The 25,399-nt window shown below is 38.4% G+C and overlaps 1 protein-coding gene and 1 long non-coding RNA gene across 2 annotated transcripts in view; one reads left to right on the top strand and one right to left on the bottom strand.

Annotated features, from left to right (window-relative positions):
• Nucleotides 1–10,609, bottom strand: part of SLC33A1 (solute carrier family 33 member 1) — a 23,498-nt gene extending 12,889 nt beyond the window's left edge. The window contains exon 1 of the mRNA XM_024741237.1: nucleotides 9,400–10,609. Within this exon, the coding sequence (XP_024597005.1) occupies nucleotides 9,400–10,174 (775 nt within the window). The 5' untranslated portion in view covers nucleotides 10,175–10,609. The remainder of the gene's footprint in view (nucleotides 1–9,399) is intronic.
• Nucleotides 10,610–10,826: 217 nt separating this feature from the next.
• LOC112397160 (uncharacterized) lies at nucleotides 10,827–25,326 on the top strand. Its single transcript, XR_003002747.1, has 3 exons — nucleotides 10,827–10,970; nucleotides 16,497–16,611; nucleotides 24,552–25,326. It is a non-coding gene; the product is annotated as an uncharacterized LOC112397160 (long non-coding RNA).
• The last annotated feature ends 73 nt before the right edge of the window (nucleotides 25,327–25,399 follow it).

Genomic DNA, 25,399 nt, shown 5'->3' with positions numbered 1-25,399 from the left:
GCCTCTCACTGCTGCGGCCTCTCCCGTCGCGGAGCACAGGCTCCGGATGCGCAGGCTCAGCGGCCATGGCTCACGGGCCCAGCCGCTCCGCGGCATGTGGGATCCTCCCGGACCGGGGTACAAATCCGTGTCCCCTACATCGGCAGGCGGACCCTCAACCACTGCCACTGCGCCACCAGGGAAGCCCCTATTCTCCCAATTTTAATGAACAAAATCTTCATCTGAATTTAAACTCCGTGATACCAGTACCAAGGGAAAAAAGATTAAGAACAAGTTAAACAGGTTTCAGTATTGTTTGCAGATAAGCTTATTTCTAATTTCTTTGTGCTTTGAGGGTAAGAAAACAGTATGAAAGAAAGAAGAAAGTAGTGACAATAGGTCATTCAGAGCCCTCATTCAAAGGCTTTCCATTGCTCACAGAGACTGAAGAATGAAGTAATGGCTCAGAAAGAGAGGCTTAACCACTGCCAGAAAATGTATTAAGATTTATGAATGCCATTACCATAAATACTATTATTAGACTATTGGCTATTGTTTATTAATACTGCTTGGATCCTACAGAACAACCATAGTCTAATATACCAACCACTAAAAAGATATTATTAGCAAGAATAATCTAAATATTTCATTATTAACATTCTGGTTGATTCTGATTTATATATTTTATCTGCAAAAGCATTGTGACATATATATGTATGATCAAGATGTCAGAGCTGATGTTCAAGTTTCTTATACACAATTTTGTGCAAAGACCTGTAAGACAAGTTAAATATTCTGAAGTGGCTACTAGATCTTACCTAATGCTCCAATGAGTGCAAAAATTAAGAGCATGTAACAATGCACCAGTAATAAAAAGGATATAATAGCCAGCACCTGAGCTCCTATTACGCCAAAGCAAGACACAGGACAGGGCAATAACCTTCAAACTCACTCTCCAAGACAAGCATTGTTATTCCTGTTTTATACTCAGTGAAAGAGAATCACAAACCAGGAAGTGCCAGAGGTGGGATTCAAACTCAGATCTGACTCTAAAACAAGAATGTTCTTCATTATACTACCCAGATGCTCAGAAACACCTACTGCAAGTAGGCTGTCTTCCTACTAAACAGATACACCTGAGAAAAAAGGTACTTCTTGTAGCTCCAATCAAGAAGTCTGCAACACAGACACTTAAGAATACTTCTTTGAACTGGTTACTTATACTCCCCCCTCCCCACCTCCATCTCCCCATACGGTGGTATGCCATAGGGTATGCAAATCAAACATGGTCCATCTTCCTAAACAGTTCATTTACTCAATAACTTAGAAAGAAACATTTTCATGAAAAACATATATTATAGAGAAGGCAAAATTTCCATGAATTTTAAAGATAAAACATAAGATTTCAAAAAAATTTCAAGCTTTCAAGGCTTTGGACCAAGCCCCCAGACCCTTCGTGGTACAGGTTCATTCTCTTCCACCATCAGAAGAGGTAGAAAAATTAAGAAGCACTGTCTGATACAACCATCCTTGGCTCAGGACAGGTTCTCTCTCTAACTCTCACAGTATGGAAATGAACTTTAGTCCTTCAGAAGTCACAGGAAAACAAACTTTCAGTTTCTGTTCTAAATAACCCTCAGGCCTTCCTTTCATCTTGCTTTCAGTACAGCTTTCTCTACTTCACAAGTTAGAGCATGAAGGGAATTTAGACACCTATCATCAGTCCACTGCTCTTTCACAATGGAAGAAACTGAAATAGATATACCATGTATCTGGCCCTGGGTCTCCAGGTAAGTCTTAGCAAGAAACAGAATTTTCTTCTATGTCACAAATCTCTCCCTTTTAAACATTTGCTCGAAATATCTATACTGAGGAGCACTCCCAGAAAACTCTGTTTTGATTATAATACAATATAGTCATATCTTATTTGGGGATTAGATTTTTGAAAGACAGCATGCAATGCAAAAATTAACTAAATACAAAGCTAATTTTGAAAGCTTCCTAAGAGTTTGGTTTTCCTAACCCCTTAGGAAGGTGCCATCTTTAAATCACATACTTTTTCATTAACTCCAACAATGCCAGGTTCTCCTCTGGGGTAGAAGAAATGGTTTCTTCAATCAAGCGCTAGATTAAGCAGCTGTCTGACTAGCAAGATCCCTGTTGTCCCAAAACACTAGACTTAAACTCAGCCCAGGATGCAAGACTGAAGCTGAGAGGCCAATAGATTCAATGCTCCCACCTCATGCTAAATCTGGGGCCTGTATCACTGAATAGATGGAAATGAATCACTCTTTCCATTTTTTAAAATATGTTCAAGCCAAGCACAAAATCCATTTTAATTAAACATGTATGACATTATCTCTACTCTGATGCTATGATAGGAGGTTCTTGCATTCAGCTTTTGTACAACCTACATCCTGACACCCCTAAATCACTTTTTGTAAGCTGAAAGCTGAATTCAGACTTTTATAAAACAGCTGACAGTGAGCATTCCAAACTATCACACGAAGAGGCAGGGTTCATCAGAATAGCTAAAATGAAAAATAATGGTAACATGAAATGCTGGCAAGGATGCAGAGAAACTGGATCACTCACGTATTGCTGGTGGGAAGATAAAATGACATAGCCACTCCAGAAAAAAATTGGGCAGTCTCTTTCGAAGGTAAAAATGCACTTAACGTAAACAAGCATTTGTACTCTTGGGCATTTATCTGAAAGAAATGAAGACTTATATTCACATAGCAATAGCCAAAAACTGGAAACTACTCAAATTGCCTTCAATGGATGAGTGGTAAAATATACTGTGGTATTTCTAACAAATGGAATATTTCTCAGCAATAAGACTGAACAAATCACTGATCCATGCAACAATTTGGATGAACCTCAAAGAAGTTATTCAGAGTGAAAAGAGCCAACCTCCAAAGGATACATACTGCATGATTTCATTTATGTAACATCTCTGAAATAACATAATTATAAAGATGGAAAACAGATGAGTGGCTGCCAGGGATTAGGGATGGAGAAGAGGAAATGGGTATAGCTGTAAAGAGGCAACACAAGAGTTTTGTGGTGATGGTACAGTTGAGTATTTTGATAGTAGTGGTGGAGGTTATATAAAGCTACACGTGATAAAATTACATAGAGCTACATACGCGCACACATAAATGAATATATGTATAACTAGTGAAATCTAAATAAGCTCTATGGATTGTACCAATGTCAATTTCTTGGTTTTGATATTGTACTATGGTTATGTAATAAGATTTTAACAATGGATGCTAGGGGAAGGGTGCATGGACTTCTCTAAACATTTCTCTGCAACCTCCCGTGAATCCATAATTACTATTTAAATAAAGTTTTTAAAAACTAATGGGAAATTTAAGAATGCAAAAGTTCTACGACTGTACTAGGAATAAGAAATGTAGGTCTCAAATACAAGACAATATAAAATATCTAAAAAGAAAGAAATCTGTAGGTGTTTTGAATCATGTATTCTGTAGCCTTAACTGATGATGATTGGACTTCAGCTATCATGTGTTCAAAAGTAAAGGGAAGGGACTTCTCTGGTGGCACAGTGGTTAAGAATCAGCCTGCCAATGCAGGGGACATGGGTTCAATCCCCGGTCTGGGAAGATTCCCACATGCCGCGGAGCAACTAAGCCTGTGTACCACAATTACTAAAGCTGCGCTCTAGAGACCGCGAGCCACAACTACTGAGCCCACATGCCACGACTGCTGAAGCCAGCGTGCCTAGAGTCCGTGCTCCGCAACAAGAGAAGCCATCGCAATGAGAAGCCCGCACACCACAACGAGTAGCCCCCACATGCAGCAATGAAGACCCAATGCAGCCATAAATAAATAAAAGTAAAGGGAAGAAATTAAATTAAAAATATTTTTCTTAGATAACACCAAGAAATAGAAATTCTGTAATGGAACAAACATCTTGCTTTTTGAATATGCACCCCATCCTTAATAAATGTTTCAGCATGCATACTCACATATAAAATACATACTTGTATTGACACATACACAATTCTATATATAAAATAGATAACTAATAAGAACCTACTGTATAGCACAGGGAATTCTACTCAATACTGTCATGGTCTATGTGGGAAAAGAATCTAAAAAAGAGTGGATATATATATAACAGATTAACTTTGCTGTACACCTAAAACTAACATTGTAAATCGACTATACCCCAATAAAAATTAAAAACAAAAATATGTATTTGTGACCTCCTATACTAAGATATATAGATATAGTAAGATAAAAACCCCACATTAAAAAATATGAAATAATAAAAAGAATGAAAAGGACATGTATAAAATGCAACATTTATCCAAAATTGTATTTAAAAGAACAGGTGGAATCAGGGGTTTTATATTTTTCATTTTTTAAAAAAATTAATTTATTTATTTATTTTTGGATGCGTTGCATCTTCATTGCTGCGTGAGGGCTTTCTCTAATTGCGGCGAGTGGGGGCTACACTTCGTTGCGGTGCACGGGCTTCTCATTGCGGTGGCTTCTCTTGTTTCGGGGCATGGACTCTAGGTGCGCGGCTCAGTAGTTGTGGCGCACAGGCTTAATTGCTCCACGGCGTGCGGGATCTTCCCGGACCAGGGCTTGAACCCGTGTCCCTGTGTTGGCTGGCGGATTCTTAACTGCTGTGCCACCAGTAAAGTCCTTATATTTCATTTTTAATTTCCTAGGAAAACATCTTGTATTAGGTAAGTGTATTTTGCTTTCTCCAATTAAATTATAGTTTTCAGGAACACTATAAATGAAAGTAGGAGACTGCTTGTAATTAGTGAGGTTCTGACTGTTTTGTTGATAAATTTACATAGTAAAGGCTAATTCAATTGGCCTCCAAATAAATTTCAATAAAGTTAGAAGTGAAATTCAGAGTAAGACATATGCCAAATAAAATCAAATACTTTTTTGGTTTACAGTGTATTTTGTAAATTGGCTTTTATGCACCCCATCCACAAAAGCTATTCTACAGTTCTTTACTGGACAAGGAAAGCATACAGTACCATTTCTCCTTTGCTTTGTTTTAAAAAGGAAAAAGGCTTTAAACCTTCTTTCTGGGGTATGGTCTCCAGTTTTTAATATTTAATCTCTCCTGAATCTAGTAGCCCCAGTATTCCCAGCTATCTCACTTTACTACTAGGGCCCTAACATTTGAAAAGAAGTTCACTTCTTCCTTTGTCTATACTGAGATGTGAGATCCACCAGATTTATGAATTTGTTCCATTCAAGGCAAAAATAGAGTGAAACTCAAGGACTGTATATCATATACTGTGTATGATATTTACCCAGGGATTAACTTGTAAGGTAATGGATTCCTTTAAAAAATTTTTAGAAATCTTAAGTAATTATACAGTAAAACAATTTTTTGGTGTACAGTTCTATGAATTTTAACACATGCATAAATTCAAATCATTACAGAACAGTTTCAACACCCCCAAAACTCCTTCATGCTATTTATTTCTAGTAACCTTCTCATCTACAACCCCTAGCAACTACTGATCTGTTTTCTATCTCTATAGTTTTATCTTTTGAGAATGTAAGGGAATGTTTCAAGCCTAGATTTAGATGCTAAAGAATGTATTACAGTCTATATAAGAATAACTGATCTAGAAATGGGTCAGTTAGTTCTGCCCAAATTCTAAATAGCATTTCTAGTCACGTAAAATATATTAATGAGTACTGCTTCAGAAAGCAAGACAAAGAAATTTGTCACTAAGTCAGAATTAATGGTCCTGCTTTCTTCCTAATTGAAAGCATGAATATCATGAGTCTCCCTGGTGGTCTAGTGGTCAGAATTCAGCACTCTCTCTCTCAAAGCATAAATGTCTTAAAAATAATGTTTTTACTATTATTATGATCAGTTTGATTACCTTCATACTTAGAGCATCTGTTTTTTCAAAGCATCATTTCATTTTTCTCTGATTTACTCCTATATGTGCAGGCCTATCTAGAGATAAACAGATTCATAGCTCTAATATGTTTGGCCCTTTTCTCCACTATCAGACTATTCTGCTCCCTGTCTCAAAACCCAAATATACTGCTCCCATGCCAATCACTTCTATTCATTATTGTTACCACTGCTTCTAATTTTTTTTCCCCGTTTTTTGGCCATGCCATGCATGTTATATGGGATCTTAGTTCCCTGACCAGGGATCGAACCTGCGCTCCTGCAGTGGAAGCACTGAGTCTTAACCCCTGAACCACCAGGGAAGTCCCTACCACTACTTCCAGAGGAGCAGGCCTCGACTACCAGTTCTCAGGCTGGATCTGGCCTAAGGACATATTTTATGATTCTAGCAAATGTTTTTACAATGAGAAAATAAAAAGGGAATTTCCAGCTTCTCCTGAATACTCATAATATCTAGCAATCCTGGGATCCTACTGCCACAAGAGAACAATTTATTGGAGTTGAAGCTACCCGCCTTTAAAAGGGAATGAGTTTTTCAGGTCATCACTGTCCCCTCCGATACCTACAGTTCTGCACCAACTCATCATTTTGGTTTGCAAACCTGCACTATAGACTATAAATTCCTTGCAAGCAGAGAATGTCCAGGTTTTATTCATCAAATTGTAACATCTATCACATGACCAGTACCAAACAGGCATTCAATGCTGAGTAAATGAATGACATGGGTCACTTTAAAATCAAAATAACAACACAACAACAAGAAACCCTTAGTCTGTCACTTCTGGGCATCTGGCATTCTGGGAGCATGTTGATGCGTTTTAGACATCAGCAGTCAGTGCTGATTTCTCTTATAGAAAAGCCCAATCAGCACATATTATATTCAGGTTTTGAGGCTTCTTTTTTTTGAAGTTTTTCCTAGTTTCCTACCAAATGGAGGAAAATCACCAAATAAGGAGTCAGGAAACCTAGGCTGTAGGTATATCTATCTCTACCTCTAACTAGCCAGTTACAATTTCCTGATCAGTTTCCTCATCAGTAAGAATGAGGAACTGAAATATATGATCTTTTCAAGGCATAAAACTTTATGTTCTAATCTCTGTGTCCTACTGGGTTACTCTCACATTGCTTGAAGCTTAAAAGGTTATCTCTTTTTGCTACTAAAGATCCTTGAAAACCAAGGGGGCAGGAGCAAAAAAAGGCTACCTCTGAGTTAAGGACTGTTCTGTATCCCTGAAGGTACCAAAAAGCCAATCTCAGCATAATCAGGGTTTTCTTTCTAAGGGACTGTGTTTTCATCCTCTCCTTCCTGTTCTAAATTTACTATTTAGATTACTGCTTTCTAGATGGCAAAAACTGTTCTTTCTCAATATATTCTATCTCTGTGTATCTGTAACTCAAAACAAAGTGCTAATAACAGAACGTATTTCAGAATTTTAAAAAATAATTATGCCTCTTTTAAATTTCATTTTGTAAACATCTGCCTCAGTGTTTGCCTCTTCTTTTATTACCTAAGCAACTGTATTTCCTTCATGATTCTTTCTGTGCTCTCTAAATTCCTCAAAGCCACTGGTTACTTTAGTTATACTAAGTTCCAAAAAAAACCTATAAATGTGATATGTACAGTCATACAAAGGAGAATGAAAATGCAGGACTCTTCAACTCTTAACTTATTAAAAAGTAAACTATTTTTACAATTTCCTGCAGAACAAAGTTCAAATTCCAGAACAAACAGCCATTCAAAATAATAAATCAGTGTAAATAAAAATCCAGTGGCTCAATTTTGATCTTCCCATAGGGGAACAGTTAATGGCATTCTCTGGAATGATATTTTATTAATCACTCTTTTATCACACTTGTGAGAAAGCTCTAATTTACTTAGTAATTTAGTTTCCATAGTCTCTTCAATCTTGATTTATTTATTGAGAGTTTCCCATGTTAAGTAACACATCATCCTATTAGCCCTTTTTGGTGATATGAACAGTCCCAGTAAAAAAGGAAAAGCAAGACACATAAAAAAGCAATGATGCATTCATGAAGTATTTGTAGGCAGAGAATTATCCATATAGCAGGAGTGGGACCCCAGAACACTCAGAGACAAACCTGTCTAGGTGCACAGCAATATCTCTCAACCATTTTTGGCCGTAAACCAACTGAGGAAAAGTATAACTATTATTTCATCAGTAGTAGTGGCTCACTGGCAGTTTGAGGAGGTAGAAAGGGGATCACTTATAGGATGTAGGGGTGTGGAGGGGCTGTATACGATTTCAGTAATACAGTTGGGAATCCCTTCCTCCCTTCCCTGAATATTATGATATAGGCCTTAAACTTCCCTCACCACACACCTTGCCCTGACATTTACCCTATTGGGAATCCCCTAGTACTAGGAAAATGAGAGAAAGTTTAACTGTTTAAACTTCAAGAGACAGTCACCTAAATTGATCATCACTACCAGAATGAAGAATTCGACTATATTCCCAGTGTTGGTCATTCCTGATATTGGTAATTTTACTGTTTCTCAGTTGTTAGGAAAGTTAAAAAACAAAACAAAACAAAACAAAAAACCAGAAAACCTTACCGGGCCTTGTATTGTGCTCATGCAGAAAGAGGGGGAAATCTGTAGAATTTACACCCAATTTCCTACGGGATAAACTTTAAACTCTTACAGCAACTAAAGAATTTGGTCAACAACCTTTAATTTGGTCACAACCTTTCTTTCAGCATCATTGTCCAAAATCAGGCCCCACAATGACTGCTTCAGGCACTTTGAACACTGCATGTACTGTCTTGTATCTTTCTGTACTTTGCTGCTTCATTGCATTTTCACCTGGTGTTTTGTGCATTCTGGAACTCTACTTACCCATTTCATGAAATCTTGTAATTCAACAACAGCAAATGCCAAGCCTGACTGGCAAGTTCTTCTTGTGGGCGGGACTTAGCTTTAATCATAGGAGGCCCTTTGAACCCTGTCACTTAGCCTGCTCATTAATGTTTAAATGAATTAACCCTGTTCTATTCACCAGAAGGCTAGATGAGGGCTCTTGGTATAAGGGTAGGGGTAGAAATGGGCCAGAAAACATGGAGCTAGAAACCTCAGTCTAACAAAAGACGAAAGGAAAATTCTGAAATAAGGCCGGGCTCATGTCTTCACACTAGTCAGTCTTCTAAAAAATGTGCATCTGAGTATTATTAGGCAAGTGCCAAGGTATCCCTAGACTCAGAGTTTTGTTTGCTATGACACAACAATGTTTACTGGGTTGCCTTCCCCTGCTCAGTTCAGAATACTGATCAATTATGATTGCTCTAATGTAATCATTCTGGCTGAAGCTCATTTTAGTAGAACAGAAGACTTACCTCGGATTATCTCCCATAAAATGATTTCCAGTACATTAAATAATGGTTCCTTCTAACACCACACACACTGTCGAAAGGATTCATAAACGTACAATAAACCTAACAGCATAATAAATTAAATACACTACCTGAAAGAGTAACGATTCCCCTGGGTTGAGGTTGAAACCGCAAATATTTGTTACAGAAGTCGGCAGATTCAAGGGCCAAAAACAAAACATTGCCCAAAAAGTAACCGGCTGTTTGGCCCACTGAATTGCAAGTAGAAGCATAACCCACGTTTTCCCGGGATAACATGGTTAACGCCCAACCATCCACAGCGATGTCCTGAGTAGCTGCCAGGAATTCAAACAAAAAGAATGTCACAGTGAGAGCAACCACATCGGGGGTTCTGCCATCTGTATTTCCGAGCAAATGGTCCACTTGAGTGGAGAGATATATCATGAAGAGTCCCAGTATATACTGTGTAGGGACAAGCCAAGATTTGCGACGACCGAAGTTCCTAAAGTAAACCGCATCAACCAACGGGGCCCAGAGCAATTTGAGACTGAAGGGCCAAAAGACAAAACTGAAGAAAGCTTGATCTGTATAGCTAACGTTTTTGCTCTGTAAAATGAGTGGGATGCTTCCCGCCAGGCCCAATGGAATGCCCTGAAGCACGTAAAGAAAGAGCAACAGCAAAATGCTGCTTAATTCCGCCCGGCAGCTCCGTGGGGGTTTTGAGAAGTCACTAGCGCCGATATCCCGCAAAAAAGCTTCTTGGTCCCCTTCCCCGTCAACCAACTCCGGATAATTATCATCCCAGGCGCCCGGCGGCAGAGGACCGCTCTTCATATCTAGAGAGTGGTTAAAAGTCCCTGGCCGTCGTTGCCGACTGCTATCCTTGTGGGAGATGGTGGGTGACATATCAGAGACGATGCAGAGCCCCGTCTGTAGGAGGCCAGGGCTTAGCGTCTTGGATCCGTCTAGTCCCAGGTCCTAGGCTGTCCCTCTGGACCAGGGTCTCGATGGCTCAGGGAGGGGGGCAGGGCGCGGGTTGATAAGGGCACCTCTTATTGCGGCCCTGAGTGCTAAAGCCGGGAGTCAGTCCCCCGGCGGGAGGCCCAGGCGATGCCCAGGTAGATGCCCCTTGGAGCGGCGTCAAGGAGCCTGAAGGAGCCCCCCGAGCAGCCTCGCCGGGGTCTGGGCTGGAGGAGGGGGCCGTGGTGCTGCGATGGAAACGGGCCCCTAGCTGCGTCGAGACCAAACAGCCAGTCGGCCGAACCACCGCCTGCTCTAGCCGTCACCAAAGCGGAAGCCGGTACTTTCCCCACGGGACTACAGAGATACCAGATAACTTCCTGTCTCGCGCTTCAGGAAGTAGTCCTAGTCTCAAATGAGTCCTCAGCGCGCCTCTAGAGCAAGCCAATCTGGAAACGCTCTCCTGGCCAAGTTCGGAAACAATGCTCGGTAGGAACCCGCAGCCCCAGGGGCTGGGACCTCATGGGAGGATTAACGCGGGCGCACCGTGCGGCCGGGGCGGGGCGTCGCGCAAGCTCCGGCTCTGTGAGCGCCTGCGGCGGCCTGGAAAGCGTGGGTCTCGGTCATTGGGCTCCTGCGGCCACGTGATGGATTCAGCTAGGTCGGACCCCACCGCCTAAGGTTAACACGGTTCAACCTTTGAAGCCCGGGCGACACTGTGAGGGCTCGTCACTAGGCTTGGGTGGGTAATACCCAAGCTCCAGGCTGGGAATTTTGTGGTGCTCCTGCTTTCGTGGGCCGGGCAGAAACAGAGAGGAGGGGGATTGTAGTTTACGGAATTTCCTTATCAGCCAGCAGGGGCGCTTTGTGCCCCCAAAAGGGTAAAAAAGGCCTGGCTAAAAGGTGAAGCGCGTCCCTTACAGTGCCTACTTATTCATGGAATGAATGAAACTGCTCAAGAGGCGCTAGGTTTCGTTGTAGTCCGTTTTTCCAAAGTGGTGGAAAAAGTGTAGGGGAACTGGTGTCTGGGTAACAAGCTAGTTACATTGGGTAGATTGGAATGATAAGACTCGTTACATCCCTCTATCTTTGAGCTATTGTAAAAGATCTTGTAAGAGCCAAATATTAAAATTTTGTTTCATGTTAACAGGTGTGAGTTATTGAAATGATCCTACAGAGAACTTAACCTTGAGTAACTAGTATCGTAATTTGTAATGTATAGAAAATACGTTACCTATACAAGTTACATATATACATATATCTGTATATATGGTGCTTTCCATTGGGTAATTAAATACTAAGAACAAAAACTTAAAAACTATAATTAAAGTTAGGGCGTTCCCTGGCGGTCCAGTGGTTAGGGTAGGGCCCTTTCACTGCGGTGGCCCAGGTTCAACCCCCGCAGTGCGGCCAAAAAAAAAACCCCCCAAAACAAAAACTGTAATTAAAGTTAAACCTCACACCATTTAAAAGGTAAAACATGTTAAAGCTGGCCTCTTACAAATATAAATGCAAATGTTGAAATAACTGTTCATCTCAAAATTATTCGGAAAAAAAGATTAGCTTCCTGTAGATGGACCTTAAAATTTGAATACAATATTGTATCTTGATCAATAACTCCAGAACTTGAATAGAGAGTTCTTGCATTTTATACATGAAAGTGCCATCAAGCCTCACATTCAGTCATGAATTACCCATACTGGTTAAGGATACCACCTACATTGTTAGTTCAGTAAGAAAGAAAGAAAAGAAGTAGGAAGGGAAAGCAAGATCATTTTAGGCTTCTATTTTCTTGAACTCCCATAGCCAATTAATTGGTCACGTGTCAAACTTCTTGAAATATATCCTCATGACCCATTTTATGAAGAGTTTCCTGGCTATTCCTAATCTCTAGGAAAATGTGGTTATTCTGAACTCTTTGTTATCACTTTGCTTTAAAGCTTGCATTTATAATTTTTTTTCCTGACTTCTTTCTCTAAATTCATTTATGTCAGGGCCTATGTTGTCTTCATGTTTGATTTTATAGTGACCAATGCAGTGCTGACACATGGTAGGTATCCAGTAAATATTTGTCAAGTGAATTGTGTCATAAGGTATCAGAGACTGAATTAATAATATGGCCCTTTCAGAAATTGGCAGTATGACCAAGTATAAATTTCTTCATGTTTATTTTCAGTTTCCACGTCTATCAATTGGGAATGTGCTGTATTATTTATCTTCAGCAAAGATGTTGAATGATTAACAAAGAGTCATTTAAAACAAAAATGAAGTGCTGGAGAAATGATAATGAATTATATTAGATTATGGAACTTGGAAAAAAATTTGAATACAAAAAATTACACACTTATTAAATGTAACCTAGAGCTTACACAGGAAACCAAACTATACAAATAGCACATTTCTGAAAACTAACATTATGCAATGTTTCAGGAAAGTTTTTGCAGGGATGGTAGTTCTTAAGTTCCATTTGTGGGCATCAAAGGTCTGTTCACTTGCTGAGAATTTTTTTAAATACATATGCATAGTAAGTGACAAGTAAATACTTGCTGAATGATGAATTATGTAATAGAAAGTTTAATACTAAGCTATGTAAGTGAAAATTATTTGTATTTCAAGACTAATTTTATAACATATTACAAATTCCCATTCATATTGTCAGCATCCATTTAGATTTAAATATTGCAAAATAGCCTTTTGTGTGTGTGTGCTTTTTTATCTTGCCTGTAAGATCTTGGTATAGTCATGATTAAATTCTATTCAATTTTTATATGGTTAGAGAATTTCTTCAATTATTTTTTAAGATAGGGTGTATAGGTAAATTGAATCTTTGCTTGTCCAAAAATTGTAGTTGTTGACTTCCAACTTCTATTACTGATAAGAAAGAAATATTCATCTTATTTTGTTTCTTTTGTAAATAGCTTGTTCTTTCTGTCTGATGCTTTAAGATTTTTTTCTTAATTTCTAGATGTGTCTTTTAAAAAATAAATCTTAATCCTTCCTGGTTATATTCATTATGTATTGCTGAGTAACATATTACTTCAAAACTTAGCACTTTAAAAGAGCAAACATTTTATCTCACAGTTGTTGGTTAGAATTCAGAAATAGCTTAGCTGAGTGGTTCTGCCTTGGTATCTCTCACGAGGTTGCAGTGAGATATCAGCTGGGGCTTCAGTCATCTGAACGCTTGACTGGGGCCGGAGAATCCACTTCCAAGATGGCACACTCACATGGCTGTTGGAAGGAGGCCTCAGTTCCTTGCCATGTGAGTCTCCCTGTAGAGCTGATGAGGTAGTTTTCCAACATGGCAGTTGGCTTCCTCCAGAGCAGGTGATCTAAGAGAAAGAGCAAGGAAGAAGTTACAATGCTTTTATGACACAGTCTCAAAAGTCGCATACTGTCACTTTATTTATTTCTTAAAAATCTCCACCATATTCCTTTCATCAGAAGCAAGTCACTAAGTCCAGCCTACACTCAAGGGAAGGAGAATAAAGCTCCACCTCTTGATGGGAGGACTATCAAAGGATTTGTAAACATAGTTTAATACTATCACACTGGGTATCAGTGAATCATTTCAATCTGAAGATAAAAATCTTTTTCCAGTTCAGCAAAGTTTTCTTCTATTATTAAAAAAAATTACATGTAATAATTTACGTGTAGATTTTTAAGGGTTTTTAAAATTGAGACACTTTCAGGAAGGAAAGGTGCAATTTTGGCTTAACTCAGATGTAGGTGCCAATGGAAGGACTTTGCTATATTATAAATCATTTGAATTACAATCTGCTATTGTATTTGTCATCTAACCCTTAAATCCATAGGTTACTATTAGAGTTAATACTAGCTATAGTTATAAATATAGTTATATATCAATTTATAACTATAGTTATATTATTATTGTTAATATTACTAACCCCAACACACCTACTCTGTATCTCTGATACTGATATTACTACTGTTACTGATGTTTCCTAGAGCCTCAAAGAAACTCCAGAGATGTCAAGGATAAAAAAATAAACGTAGACTACTGAAATATGCTATAGTCCAATTATTTTCTTAGATATTCAGATGCTACAACAAAATATATTGAAGTCCATCAGACCAAGTAAATTTATATAGTAATTGGTACTTGTGGATTACTATAAATAAAAAAAAAATTGTATCTCCTTAGTGTAAACCCTCAGGACTATTCTTGTGTATTCAGATGGTCTTCATGTACTTACTCTATCAACTGTGACCTGTAGTTTGGACAGGTAATCCTGCATTTCCAAGTATTCAAAACAAACCTCTTAGTAACATTGTTTTTTAAAGCCCAGTTTATCAGGAGGAGTCCAGGACATAGGTGTCTACACTGACTACAAGTTTCTAATCTAAAACAAGTGACCATACTGACCATGATACCAAAAAAAACCCCCAAAACAAGAAATTCAACAACTAATATAAATCTGATGTCTAAAATCATCCAGAATAATACAATTGCCCTTGACTATTTTCAGGCTAGCCAAGAGAGCCATACAATAGCTAATATATCTTGTACCCATCAAAAAAAAAAGATGAAATGATTAGTCATTTTTTAAAAAGGCTGTTTGGTTAACTAAGGTTGATCAAACTGATCCTTGATATTTAGTCTCCTGATTAGGTACAGGCTACCTAAAAAATTAAATACAAAATAGTTTCCAAATGTCTCATGATATTTATAATTGTCCTCATTATGCCATTCTTCACAATCTACCAGAGGTTTAACTGTTACTACGTGGCTATCCAGAGCTGACATTCAACTAATAATGCTGCATCAAAATGAGCCAAATCCCTCTTGGTCAATTCCTCTCATTTAAGAGCAGAATTTTGACCAAAAGCACTTTGAGGGTGAGGATAGTCAAGAAATTCTGATGTAGGATATGGTGCAGTCTTGGTGTAATTAAGGTGTAGGTAGCAATGTAATACAATGCCAGATACTACACGTAGTAAGACAGCTGGTCATACATAATGTATACTTCACATTGAGTATCTAAACTCTTGAGGTTTCTTAGAGGATCCAACCCTAACCCTAAAAACATATTATCTTCCCTGAACTTGATATGGCAGTTTTAAAAACATAGCTTCCAAATTCTTTGCCACTTCTCCCTTTGAGAGATAGAGTCTATGTTCCTTTCCTTGAATCTAGGCTCTGTGGCCAATAGAATACAGCTTAGGTGATGCTGGAATAATTTCCAGGCTCAAGTCTTAAGAAACTGGTAGTTTTCACTTCCTGTCTCTTGAGATAATCACTCTTAGAACTGAGTTCCATGCCCATACTTATGATACTGATGACTATTTAGGTTCTTTCTGGTTAGATGGTTTGTTTTCCCAATACTCTCCCAAATACATACATAAAATGTAAAATTTATATCAATATTATAAATGTGTATAAAAATAAAACACATATATATTTTAGAAGTGAAATTTCTGGGTCGAAATATATATTTAAAATGTAATATATTACCAAATAGTCCTCCAAAAAGTTTTGTACTATTGTATACTGTTTAGCTGTGATTAATTGGATTTGCTTGCCCCTCATCTACCCTTCGTATTTCAAACTTGTCAGTCTACACCAGTATGAAAGCACAAAAATGTGATGTTATTTTAATTGTAATCTATTAATGATAAAAGCATATGTGCATGTTTATGATATCAATTTTTAAAAATTTTAGTTCTTCTTTCCTGTGACTTGAGGCTGAAGCTCTCAAAAACAAGATATGAATTACACCAAAAAATGTTACTTATAACATATTATTATATGATTGTTTTTCACTATTGCCAACAAAAAAAATGTCACTCACCATCTGGTTCTACAAGAATGAAGTTCACTAGCCACTGTAGTCACTAACCTTTAACACACCCAGAAAGGAATTCAGGGTGGAGATCAGAAATGAGGCACTCTATGCTCTGGGAAAACTGGCAGAACAGGCCTTCTCATAGTGAAATATTTTCAGGAGAAAATTTTATGAACCAAATTTCTTGCACCTTCTCTTACCTAGAAAAGCACTAAAATCATTAACGGAGACATCTGCTCCTTGTGACTAGCAGCAATCTTCTACTGAGATGTGTGCTTGACTGCATATACCTCTTTGCCAAAATTACACATGTACTGACCTCCCCACCTTACCTCTTCTGAGTGCTTCGTCAGAACTCTCTGAAGGGCTGTCTCCCGGGCTATAGTCTATAGTCTTCAGTAACTCCCCAAATATAACTGAACTCCGAGCTCTCACATTGTGCTTTTTTTTTTTCCTTTCAGTTGACACCATCAATCCATTTTTGTTCCTTTGCTGGTATCCTGTTTTTCCATTTGGAAGCTTGTGGAGTTTTCTTTTTTTTTTCAGAGTTCAGAATTTTCACCAGAATGTGTGAAGGTATGTGCATGTATGTTTTTCTGTTAATCTTATTCAACATTCATTAGGCCTTTTTGAAGAAAGTTCCAAATCTTTCATGAATTAAGGGAAATTTTCTTTTATAATATATTTGATTTTTCCCTTTTTTCTTTCTTCTTCATTAACTCCTCCTGGAAATCCTAGTAAACTTTTAGTTTGTTTACTGGACTTATCTCTTTAGTCTTCTCTTACAACTTTCCCTTTTCTGTTTTGCTTTATGTTATTATAAACTTCCAAACTAGGTCTGTCCAAAACAAATTGGAATTGTATAGTTAAAATTTGTGCATTTTGCCAGGGGTTAGGGAGAGGGAGGAATGAGTAAGGGGAGCACAGATAATGTTTAGCGAAGTGAAAATACTCTGTATGACACCGTAGTGATAGTTATATGTCACTATGTATTTGTCCAAACCCACAGAATGTATGACATCAATGTAAACTATGAACTTTGGGTGATAATGATGGGTCAGTGTAAGTTCATCAGCTATCACAAACGTACCACTCTGTGATGTTGATGATGGGGGAGGCTGTGCATGTGTGGGGACAAGGGGCATATAGGAAATCTCTGTACGTTCTGCTCAATTTTGCTGAGATAAAATAAGCCTATTTTTTTAAAAACCTGTGCATTTCAAAATAATGTAAATTTATCTCATGAGAAAAATGACTGTAAAAAACTATTTGCATGAGGGTTGGAAGTGATGAAGGTTTGATGAATTAAGAATGGCAGATTATCAACAACTATTGACGTTTGGTGATATTGGAGTTCATTATACCATTCTGTTTATTTCATACATGTTCAAAATTCTATGTAATGAAAAGTAAGAAGAAAAACAAAACAAAACAAAAGTTGGTTAACAGCCTTAGTAGTTCTGCTATTTGGTCTGTTTCAGAAAACAAAAACAAAAGCAGAGAGAGAGAGAGAGAGAATTTAACTGGAAGGATATTGATGGCTTCCCAGAATCAGTGGAAGGCTGGGAGACCTAGCTTAGCAAAAACACAGAAACCAATGCAGCTTAAGGCTTGACAGCAGGAGTTATAGCTATGGATTTATAGGAAAATTTTGAAAAAAACTGCTCCAGGCCTGTGATCTCTGAGCTTCCAGCATTTCCTGGGCTCTATTACAAAAATTAATACCACCATCTAGTGGCCTCTTCCTAAACCTGTGTGTAGTTGCAGATTTCTTGACTGCTTTTCCAGTTCACTATCATTCATATGCTAGTGGACTGGAATCTTCTATATATTCCTCAGAATTTTTAAATTGCTTTTTTCTTGGGGGGGGGTAAGGGGGATCAGGTTTACTGAGGTATAATTTATGTACAGTAAAACTTTAGTGTACAGTTCTATGAGTTTGGATAAATATAAACCATTTTCACAAATAGTTGTGTAACCACCACCACAATCAAGATATGGAATAGTTTCATCACTGCAAAAAATTCTTCTGTGCTCATTTGAAGCCAGCCTCTCCATCCAGCCCACAGCTCCTGGAAACCCCGATACGTTTTTTCTCTCTATAGTTTTATCTTTTCCAAAATGTCAAATACATGGAATCATACAATATGTAGCCTTTGAGTCTGGCCTCCTTCTGTCCACATAATGCATTGGGATTCATCCATGTTGCCGCCTGTATTGATAGTTCCTCCCTGAGTACCCCCCTACCCCCCATTGTTTTTGGCTGAGTAGCCTTTCATTGTATGGATGTACCAACGTGTGTTTATCCATTCACCAGTTCAAGAACATTTGGACTATTTTCAGTTTTTGGAGATTATGAATAAAGTCACTATAAACACTTGCATATAGGTTTTTGTGTAAATAAAAGTTTCATTTCTCTTGGGCGCTTACCTAGGATAGGATTGCTGAGTTGTATGGTATGTGTATATTTAACTTTATAAGAAACTGCCAAAGTATTTTCAAAAGTAGTTGTGCCATTTTGCACTCCTGACAGAAACATTTTTCTCTGCTTATGACCTTCTACCTGTTTTTCCAATATTGCCACATTTTACTTAAAATTTTTTTCTTCTCTCATTTTATGGGATTTCAGAAGGCTGGGAAAATGATACCAAAATATTTAAAATAGCATATCATGTTTATTAACTATTTGTACTGCCTAATTTGTGAATTTCGTCTCTACCTTTCTCAATTGGGGTCTTGGTAATTTTTGTTTTTATTTATTATAATGTGCTACATATACTTTAGAGATTAACATACCTGTTCTTTTGCTGTTAAAGTTTCCCTATCTCTTGTCATGTTCCAATGTACATGGTTTTAAAATTAGGACAGAGTATATAATGCTTTACTAAATCATTGGGTACCCACAATGTGCTAGGCAGTGGAATATAGTCTGAAAATAACTAACATTTTGTACAGTGTTTTATCATTTACAGAGTGCTTTCATATATATTATTTAATGCTATATAAGAAAATTAAAAGAGAAGAAACAATTGAAACAGGAGGGAAGGGGGCAGGGTACAACATTTAAAAGAATGACATAGCCATTGAGGATACAATATAAATTGATTAGAACCAACTAGGTCCAAGATGGCAGAAGATTCGCCTTCCAGTGGACCTTGAGCCTCATTATATGCTCATTGTAATGCATTAGCACATGCTAAATGACACACCCACCAGCGCCATGACAGTTCTGAGGCTGACCGTAAAAGGCTAAAAGGCAGGCGGTGGCCCAAATCCAGGAAACCCCTGCCCCTACTCCAAAATAGTTGTAATAATCCTGCCACTCATTAGCCTATGAAATTACCCAGCCCATAAAAACTAACCACCCCGTATTTCGGGTAAAAACTAACCAACCCATATTTCGGGGCCTCTCGCCTTCTGAGGTGGCCCACATTCTGTCTCTGGAGTGTTTTACTTCCAGGGCCGCTGTTGCTTTTTGAGATGAGAGCATTCTGTCTATGGAATGCATATCTCTCTAAATAAGTCCCTTCTTACTCATTACTTTGTCTCTCGCCGAATTCCTTCTGTGCAGAGACATAAAGAACCTGAGCTTCATGAAGTCCTGAGAGACCAGGTGTGCGATCTCAATTAAAAGACAGTGGGTTCAAGTCCCAATCTGGGTTTTGGCTGGGTTCGAGTCCCGTTTGAGTTGTACGATTTCACAATCACCCACAACCAAACATTCTTTTCATGTATATATTGTGGACAATTAAAGGGTACAGAGAAATGTCAAAATGATGTGTTGAATTGGCTAAGGAATGAAGAAAGTTGGAGAATGAGGTAACAAATGTGTGAGTGGGAGGCTGGCAAGTGGAGAAAGGAAGGCCATTCAAAGAGTTTTGGGTAAACATTCCCTTGGGTATCTTTACAATATACATTCACATTTTTAAATAGTCTTTTGAAATGCTGCTTACCTATCTTTTCCAACAAGTTTTCCCCAGAGAAGGAATTTTACTTTGGGCAACTAACACCGCCACTAGGGAAAGAAATCTTAGGTAAAATGCGGGTAGGTTTGAAAAGGCAGACTTTGTGAGGTTTCTCCTTTCAGGAAAAGCATCTACTCTTGTAACAGTCCCTAAATAAATTTGGGCCACGCCGCTTTTTTTTAAGCTCAGATTTGTGGTGTCTTGGTTGAATTGAGGCTCTGAATGTAGAGCTTATTACCAGGAAGATGCAGAAGTTTAAACACATCAAGCTATTGGTTACAAATTGAGCCCAAAATATATGCGAAACTGAGTCCCCTTAAAACTGAGCTCCCCTGCCAAATTTATGATTAACCTCTCTACCCAGAACTTGATTCCCTTTCTTGTCCCACTCCTGTCCCTCTCAGGATTGAGAAGTATCAAAGAAAAGGGGGGATTGAAACTGAGCAGGACCATGCAGGGCCCTCGCAAGTACGAAGGCCCCTCCTGTCCCCAGTTCTTTTTTGTTGAAAAAAAGAAAAGGCTTTGGCCTCCTAGGCCTTCCCTGAGTTCCAAAGAGCAGACTCAAGCAATTAATTAAGGAAGTGAAGGAAACAAAGGAAAAGCAGTTAAGAAACAATAGTTTAGTGATAAAACAGAGTCCCAGTTCCTTCTCAAGGGCTATACATAACAATCTGACACATTGTGGGCCTCTCACTGCTGTGGCCTCTCCCGTTGCGGAGCACAGGCTCCGGACGCGCAGGCTCAGCGGCCATGGCTTACGGGCCCAGCCGCTCCGTGGCATGTGGGATCTTCTTGGACCGGGGCACGAACCCGTGCCCCCTGCATCGGCAGGCGGACTCTCAACCACTGTGCCACCAGGGAAGCCCTGACACATATTTTGAGTTGTTCTGCAGGAACTAAGACCACCACCCAGGCGAAGGATGGTGGTTACCTTCTGAGCACAAGCACTAGGCCCCAGACTGGTTGGAACCAGAAGGTTGGTGACTGAGATTCCTGAAACACCACCCTGTTACTTCACCACCAACCAATCAGAGGAAAGGCAGGTACCCTGCAGTCCTCATTCCAAATGTTGCCTTTAATAACCCTATCCTGAAAGCCAGAGGGAAGTTCAGGGTTTTTGAGCATGAGTTGCCTGTTTTCCTCACATGGCACCTACAATAAACACTGTACTTTCCTTCACTACAACCTGGTGTCAGTAAATTGCCCTTACTGTGCGGCAGGTGAGTGGACCCAAGTTCAGTTCAGTAACATATGTACTTGTATAAGTATTATGATTCCTATTGCCAGAATACTAAATTCATGGACATTATGTAAAAAGTGATTTTGACATATGAAAACAGCTTAAAGTCCTAAATTTAAAAATTCCATGTAGGGACTTCCCTGGTTGTCCAGTGGGTAGGACTCTGTGCTCCCAATGCAGGGGGTCCAGATTCAATCCCTGGTCAGGGAACTAGATCCCGCATGCATGCCACAACTAAAAGTCCTCATGCCACAACTAAGGAGTCCGCACGCCACAACTAAGAAGTCTGCATGCTGCAACAAAGATCCCGCGTGCTGCAACTAAGACCCAGCACAGCCAAAATAAATAAATAAATATTTTAAAATTCCACGTAAAGTGTTATAATTACTTATACAAGAACAGAAAACATACTACATTTCAAAACCTGAAGAGCTTCATTTTCTTCACCCTCACTGTGAGCTATTTTATGAGTTACCATGTTTCATGCTTATATTTTCAGTTTTTAATATATGAACATGCCAATAGCAGCATTATTCACAATAGCCAAGATGTGGAAGCAATCCAAATGCCCATAGACAGTTAAACGGATAAACGTATGTATATATATTTTATATAAAATAGAATTTTATTCAGTATTAAAAAGGAAGGCAATCCTTTCACATGCTACAACCTGGTTGAAACTTGAGGACATTATGCTAAGTGAAATAAACCAGTCACAAAAAGACAAATACTGTATGATTTGAGGTATTTAAAGTAGTCACATTCATAGAAACAGAAAATGGAATGGTGGTTATCAGAGGCTGAGTGGAGGAGGAAATGGGATGTGTTTTTTGCAGAATGAAAAAGTTATGGAGGTTTGTTGCACAACAATGTTAATATACTTAGCACTATTGAACTGTACACTTACAAATGGTTAAGATGGTAAATTTTATGTTGTGTATTTTTTTTACCACAATTAAATATATAAACACCCAGTGAATTTGTGCCATGAATTTTGTTAAGGATAACCAATTCAAAAAAATTCATCAAAATCATGGCACTGCAAACAGATGAAAGAAACAGTGGTTAACAGGGCCATTACTCTGCTTTAAAATGTGCCCAGTAATACATGTGGCTTTAAAGATTGTTTGGCAATGTATATTTTGAATATTTAATAAACAGTAAAAGGCTAGAGCCAGTTGGCCTGGTTTGAATCTCAGTTCTGTGGTTTACTGTCTATCTAACCTTAAGTTAGTCTCTCTCTCTCTGTCTTCTCAATCATAAAAGGGCAATGAGAAGATAATGTACCCATCTCATAGGACTGTTATGAGGATTAAATGAGTTGACATATGTAAGGAATTTAGAATAGGGCCTTGGCATAAAGTGCTATGTAAGATTTACTACTACTACTACTGTTAAGGGTTTTCTTCATCACCAGTTTTAGAAATTTGTCAAAGGCAAGACACCAAAAATTGCATTCCTCCCTTTCCTAGAGATGATGAAGGGACAGGATTTGGCTGAATCACTTCTCACCAGGAGGATGTCAGTTTGGCTCTAAGAGAAGGTGACCAAAATTTGAAAGAACAGTTGAGACAGAGGGCATAGCGGAGGTAATCAATAAAAATATAATTATGATAATAACATTCAATGATCTGCTTTAATAAAATGTGACATTCAAAAATATGATTGTATCATATATGGGTGGTTATTTCATTACACAATCATCTGTTGCTTTATGAAAGGATTAATCATATGATTTTTAAACAATAAGCTTTATGGTGTGTCTTATTTTTATTTATTATTTCAAACTTATAACAAAGTTGCAATAAAGAGCTCCCATAAACCCTTCTCTTAGAGCATTCAAGGTTTGCCAACTGACCCAATAGTTCCCTTTATAGCAAAAGTTTCAATCTAGGTGCATGTATTTCTCTCAGCTTCAATCTAGAACAGTTCCATATATTGACCTTCATTTTTTTAAGATTACTGTAGCTGATTGTATTTTCCAAGCATTGCACCACATTTGCAGTTCCACATGCTCTTCCAGAATCCTCTCCTTGAATCTGGACAGGCCTTGTGACTTATTCCATGAATAGAATGCAGAGAAGTAAACGGTGACTTCAAGGCTAGATAGAAAAGGCTGCACAGCTTCTACCTGGTTCTCACTAGTTCTTTCTCTGTCTTGCTCTTGTGTGTGTGTCTCTCTCACACACTCACTCCCTGGGAGTCCTGAGCTGACCCATAGGAAATCCAGTTACTGTGAAGCTGTGGTAATGGAGAGACCACATAGAGACAGAGATGCCAGATGGGCTGCAGCTGTTCCAGCTCTCAGTTGTTGAGTCTCCCTGTTCAGGTGTTAAGAGATGTGAGTGGGAAAGCCTTCACATGATTCTAGCTCCCAGCCTTCGAGCCACTCTAGCTGACGTCTAGTAGAGCTGTGCTCTGCACTGTATTAGCTGACACATTAGGGCAAAGAAGAGCTGCTCCTGCTGAACCTGTCCAAATTGTAGTAAAATGAATAATGTTGTTTTAAACCACTAGATTCAAGGGTGTTTGTTGCAAAGCAAGAGATAACTGGAAAAATTACAGACCTGTTATTTTTTTAAACGTGCCTCCATTTGGGTTTGCTTGATGTTTACTCAACCTTAGGTTATACATTTTAGGCAAGCACTACTGAAGTAATACTATGGTTGCCTCATTGCATTCATCAGGTGACACGTTGATGATTTTTTCCTAACTTCGACCACTTGGGTAACGAGGTATCCTCAAGTTTTTCCACTGTAAAGTTACTATTTTCCTTGTATAATTATTATTTTCTAGGGAGATACTTTGAGACAATGTAAATAAAACCTGTTCTTGATCCTACTTTCATCCACGAATTTTACCATCCATTGATGTTTCTTGTCTGAATTTATTATTTGTGTGATGGTTGCCAAATGATGACTTTCCTTTTTTTAAAATTAATTTTTATTTTATATTGGGGTATAGTTGATTTACAATGTTGTGTTAGTTTCAGGTGTACAGCAAAGTGATTCAGTTGTACATATACATATATCCATTCTTTCTCAGATTCTTTTCCCATATAGGTTATTACAGAACGTTGAGTAGAGTTACCTGTGCTACAGTAGGTCCTTGTTGATTATCTATTTTACAGAATGTGTACAAATGATGATTTTCTAACTCAATTATTCCTTTGAACTTTATTAGTTGACTATTATATGGAACGGTTTTCTCTCCTTTTAATCATTTATTTATATCATCAGAGACTGATGGATTCCTAATTTAATCAGAGAGTACAATCTGTTTACCATCGCTATTTTGATATATTGTTCCAGATTTGGCCAGTAAAATCTTTTCAAAGTGACTCTGTGTCCCTCTGAAATGTGCCCATCATTCTCTGAGCACTTCCTAACTTCCTGGCACAAAAAGATGTTCCTGGTCACCTTGTTCCTGCCTCAGTCCTGAGATCAGCCATTTCTCCAAGAAGTCCTGGTTCTTCTTGCTGGAGACCGGTATTTAGAAAACAGTATCTGGGTGCTAGGTTTGCTTGTTGCTACTGGATGTTACTGTTTCCAGGGCTTTTCTGTGGACAGAGACAAGTGAACAGGTAACACTGTAGAGGGTGGTGAGTAATGATGAAGGGGAAAGGATTATGGGGGCACAAAAGAGGAAGAGACATCTAACCCAAGACTTCGGGGTTGTGGGGGGGGAACAGAAATATTCTAGATAAAAGACATTTCTGTGCAAAAGGCCCAAGTCAAGAGAGATCATGTCATATTTAAGGAATGAAAGAAGTTTAATATGGCTAGAGAGTAGAGTGAGGAGGGCAGTGGTAATAGCAGGCTACAAGGTAAACAGGCTGGTCAAATTTCCAAGTACCAAGTAAGCAATGTTAGAAGTTTTGGAGTTTACCCTGAGAGCAATGGGAACCCATTAAGAAGATTCTGGGCAGAGTATGTATGATCAAATTTAGAACAGTTGTCTTTAAGTTTTTTTTTTTCTAACTCACATACCATCCTAAAATGATTTTGAAAAACTATGTACTTCCTTCCACATTTTAAGTTGACATCTAATATTCTTCGTAGGTTTAAAAGTTAATTTTTTTGTTAATGGCAGATTTAAAATATTAAACATTTGAAAGATGAAATAAGATGACCATGGATTGTACCTGAAATAAATATTT

Source organism: Neophocaena asiaeorientalis, unplaced genomic scaffold, assembly GCF_003031525.2.
Source record: "Neophocaena asiaeorientalis asiaeorientalis breed wild unplaced genomic scaffold, Neophocaena_asiaeorientalis_V1.1 scaffold556, whole genome shotgun sequence".
Taxonomy (NCBI): domain Eukaryota; kingdom Metazoa; phylum Chordata; class Mammalia; order Artiodactyla; family Phocoenidae; genus Neophocaena; species Neophocaena asiaeorientalis.
The sequence above is the reverse complement of the archived record's forward strand: the minus strand, read 5'-3'. Positions and strand labels throughout refer to the sequence as shown.